Consider the following 4,942-nt stretch of genomic DNA (forward strand, 5'->3'; position numbering starts at 1 on the left):
GTCCTTATAATACTTATCTTTATATTGTTAAAGAATTTAGGGAGATACTCAGCTCAACTCTGCAAGCACTAAAGGTAAATGTGGAACCTGCAGGATGGGGAGCAGCTTCTGCGTACCCCTCCCCCCCCTTCCTGCATTCCTGCCTGGCTGCAGTTGGCTGGAACCAGGAGGAAGAGGCAGTTCGCTCCTGCTTCCCCACCTCGTTCTTTCCCTCAGTTACATTGCCTGTCTGGCATCTGAAATGCTCTGATTTAAGCTCTTTGGGTGATTACATTCTTGACATGTTGTCTGTGATTATCTGTGATGTTTGATTTGGTCATATTTATGATAACCTTCATTGATACTCTACTCTCTTGAAGATTTTAGGGGTCATCCTAAATTGAGAAAAATGGTCACCAGTAATCATCAGGTAGAAATTAATCTGCACATACACAGAACTCTGAGAGACTCATTTGTCAGTGGTCTGATCTAAACTCTGGCAATTTCCAAAACAAGTACTGGAGTAAAGGCTGGTTTTCTTTGCTTCTGAGAGCCTTTATCAGTGAGCCTTTGTGTTTGCCTCCAAGCCCTGTCTTGCACCTTTGTTCCTAGCAAATAGGGTGGACCTGCTCTAGGGATGGGAAAGTAGATGGAACATGGGTCATCCCAACTTGCTAGAAAGGGGGAAAAAGACTGAATGAGGGCACTGGGAGGATATGCTAGACTGCCCTGAAGCTTACATTCAGGACTTTTCCTCCCTCCAACATGAAAACGTCTTTTTAGAAATTTCTTCTGTTAATGCATGACCGATGTAAATATGTAATATACTCAAACTTCTGTATTTATTTTCCCTAGGTATTTTAAAGTTGTTGTAACTGATGTGAATTATATATGACCATCCTACTTTACTTTCTTATTAGTTGTAGTAGTTTTGCACTTGCTTCAAATTTTTTTCTTAAGTAAACATCTGTTTACTTACTGAATAGTTTTCCTCTTTCTTCTTTTCTATATTCTGTTCCTTATTTATTTTCTCTATCCATTTTAATTAGGTAGACTCTGTAGAACGATGCACACACTGAGAGCAGATGTCCTAACCCAGGCATGCTATCCTAGGCATGCCACTGGTGTTCTGCCATCAAGTGTGCTGTTTGCTGTTGTTCTGATACTTTCATTCACATCAAGGATGGTTTCCTCTATTCAAGTTCACTGCTTTAAAAAAGTCAGAAATAGATGCTAAGTTTCCAAATAACTTCTCCACATTTGTTGATGGGATTACTTTTTCTTTTTTAATCTATTAATAAAGTGATTGTAGTAATTGATCTCCTAACGTTCCTCATGTTAGAAACCCTGAATTAAGAAAAACACTGGATAATGTGTATTATTTTTTTAATGTACAATGGTTTAAATCTAATCAGGTTCAATAAATGAGTTTTTTCATTTGATCAACTTTCTTTGTTCTTTCATAATCCTTTAATACTTTTAAGAGTTTTCCTCTTAATACTTGTCTGCTGGTATTTACTCCTAAATGTTCAACAAGCATATTAAGACTGTTGTTGCATTTCAGTATCAATGCTATGGATTATGTTTATAAGAACCCCCTTCCCCCCACATCCTTCATAAGATGAGGCCTTTAGTGGGTTGACTTTGCTTCTCTGTCTCCATTTCCCAGCTCGATGAAGTCTCTAGGACTGTAACTGGAGCTGCATCGTTGCCTTGTTGTCACTGTTTACCTCAACTTGTTTGCTAATAAGTCCTTCATATATTCGTCTTTGCAAATTTGGTCTAAGAATTGTCTAGACCTTATTAGTCTCAGGTATTTCATTGTTTTCTGCTGTCTCTTCTATGGCATATCTATCACGCTCTTTCAATTATTTATTTTTAACTGTTTGTTGGGAGAACATTCTAAATCAATTTTTTTTTTCCCGGAAAGAGATTGTAGGGGTCTGTGCTTCCTGTGTTTACACGTGACAGCAAGTGTCTTTTTAGCCCTCATTTGTCAGGAGTGTGTACAACTCGGGACTCTACAACCCATTTCCCTCAGAACTTTGTAAGCCTTGTTCCACTGATGTCTACAGTTAGGGCTGCAGAACTGCAGGCCAGTAGCAGTCAGGTTCTCATTCCTTGTTAGCAAATGTGCTTTTCTTCCGTGGAAAAGTCTATAGAATTATTTTGGTATGTATAGGAATCAAAATTTACCCTTGAATCTAGGTAGGTGTGCCTTTTGCTACAATTCTTACCTGGTGATTGATGAACCTTTTATGAACAAACTATTTAAAACTTCTATTCAGTGAAATGATTTTTTAAAAATTATTATTTGTCTTTCATCTGCTCCGTTTTCTTTTCATGGATTCCATAATGGTTCCCTGGTCTATCTTACATGCCTCTCATCTTTTCTTAAATAATTTAAATCCCTTTGTTTTTTTCCCTGAAGTCTAGGAGACCAATTTAAGTTATTTTTAATTTAAAAATTCATTTTTAAGCATTGTCCTATCTACTTTCAAGTTCTTCCTGCTGAATTTTATTTGACCAAGTAAGTGGAATATTTTCCCTGAGAAAAGGCTCTTATTGCCCAGCTATCTTTTCTCCTAGCCTCTTTTTTTTTTGTAGACTTCTCTGGTTTTATTGATTCAGTACTTTCCTGAATCCCACTCAAAAAACTACTGAGAACTTCCTTTAGTGTTTTCACCATCTTCCTGCAGTAACTCTTTCTCAGCAAAGGCTGATGGTTTTGATTGTTAGTTTCCTCTCTGTTGGATTAAAAATTTCATATCAACTGTCAGAGATTTTCTATTTTGCTCATTCTTTTAACTAGACTTCTGGATTGATTACTCTAGGGAGTTGACTTGGAATTCCTCCCCAATCATACAGATGATTCTTAGATGTCTCCTCCTTCTCCCTCTGAGCATCACCTCCTCTCCCTCTGACTACTGGGTGGCTTGGGAGATTCTTAGGTAGAAAAGCAAGTGATGGTCACCACCTGGCTGTGTGCTTGGTCAAGCCAGGTCAGATGGCCAGTAGAATTCCTTTGATTCTCCTCGACACCTCTCAGTTTCCATGTGACTCTGATGACCCATGGAAAGCCAATGCTATCTAGCAACAGAAGCCAGGGTTGAATAACATTTTCAAAAAGGGAAAAGAAAAAAGGCCTGCACCTTTGACCCTTGCATCAGTGTTGTCACACCTTACTCACTCTCATCTCTGCCGCAAGGACGTAAATGACTTCCTGGTGGGGGCCTTGATTAAGGGCAAGAGAAACAGGTTAATTATGAAGACATAGTTACAGAAGGGCTCAAGAAACAGTTTTAAGAATTAAAATGACAGTAAAGAGAAAGAAACAATGAGGATAAAGATAAAAATATTACTATTATTTAATAAGGAGTAAGATGAGTTGAAAGGTAACATAAAAGTAAGGACCCATTCAAATATGTTCAAAGAATGAGCCAAGGAGCAGTTGAAGTACAGACTTACAGACTAGAGCTTTTCATGAGTTAAGCAATAAAACTTGTGAAGAGTTACTTTTCCTTGACATCAGTTTGTTCAGTATGTATCACAGATATAGAGAAATTGACCAACAGGAATATACTTTTATAGAATTGCTTACGGAATGAGGGGAAAATTCACATTAAATGCTCCCTCTTCACACAAAGCCCTTGTGTGTAGTGAGAGTCTGTGTAATTAGATTTACCTACGATAACTTGTATGAAGGTTGCCCTTCATCTTATCCTCTGAGACCCTCAGGTGAGAGAAACCAAGAGGCAGAGAAACATCCACCATCACCAGGTGAAGTGTTTTTGAGTCAGCAGGTTCCTCACAGCAGTCTTCCTGTCCTTGTTCCTGAGGCTGTAGATGATGGGGTTGAGCATGGGGGTTACCATCCCATAAAAGAGGGAGGTGAGCTTGTCTGCAAGGCCTTGTTTGTCTACTCCCAGAGGGTCCCTGGATTTGGGCTTCCCATACATGAAGAGGATGGTCCCATAGAAGACGACCATGACTGTGAGGTGGGCAGAGCAGGTGGAGAAGGCCTTTTTCCTCCCCTCAGCTGAAGGGATCTTCAAAATGGTAGCAATGATGAACACATAGGAGAAAGAGATGAGCAGCACAGGGACCCCCAAGAAAATCACATTGGCCACAACCATGCTGATCACATTGATGGAGATATCAGCACAAGCCAACTTCAGGACAGCCAGGATCTCACAGGTGAAGTGGTTGATGACATTGTCCCCACAGAAGGGTAGTTGCATTGCTAGGGATGTCTGCACCATGGCAGTGGTGCTTCCAGCTGCCCAGGAGCCAGCAGCCATGGGCACGTAGGCAGCCTTGCTCATGACCATAGGGTACCTCAGGGGGTTGCAGATGGCCACGTAGCGGTCAAACGCCATCATGCCCAGAAGCACACACTCTGTGGCTCCCATGGCAAAGGAGAGGAACATCTGCACGGCACAGCCCGAGAAGGAGATGGTTTTCCTGGGAGTAAGGAAGCTGCCAAGAATGAGGGGGACAGAGGAGGTTGTGTAGCAGATGTCGAGGAAGGAGAGGTTCCCCAGGAAGAAGTACATGGGCGTGTGCAGGTGGGAGTCAGACACGGTCACCAGGACGAGGACCCCGTTTCCCAGCAGGATCAGCAGGTACATCAGCAGGATGAGCACAAAGAACGTTTTCTCCAGCTTCGGGTGGGCTGAGAGGCCCAGGAGAATGAACCCCAGCATCGGGGAGGTCTGATTAGACCTGTCCATGGTGCCTCTCCTCTGTAACTTGCAGGAATTCAAAAAGCCAACTTCATGATTTTCTGATGCCTAAAGTGGCCAGAAAGCCAGTGAGGAAACTCGTCCTGCCGAGCAGCTAGAGAACAGCTCTTGCAACCTGGGGGTCACTCTAAGTAAAATCTACTTTGTGATATTTGGCTGCCCGTAGAGGTATTTCACATGTCACCAGAGTGGACAGAATTTTTCTAACATATTCAAGA

The 4,942-nt window shown here is 41.5% G+C and overlaps 1 protein-coding gene across 1 annotated transcript; it reads right to left on the reverse strand.

Moving 5' to 3' along the window:
• Positions 1-3,752: 3,752 nt before the first annotated feature.
• LOC116663388 (olfactory receptor 13C7-like) lies at positions 3,753-4,712 on the reverse strand. The gene has a single exon (XM_032479153.1). It carries the CDS (start codon positions 4,710-4,712, stop codon positions 3,753-3,755), a length of 960 nt encoding a protein of 319 aa, XP_032335044.1.
• Positions 4,713-4,942: the final 230 nt, after the last annotated feature.

This window comes from Camelus ferus, chromosome 4 (assembly GCF_009834535.1).
Source record: "Camelus ferus isolate YT-003-E chromosome 4, BCGSAC_Cfer_1.0, whole genome shotgun sequence".
Lineage (NCBI taxonomy): Eukaryota > Metazoa > Chordata > Mammalia > Artiodactyla > Camelidae > Camelus > Camelus ferus.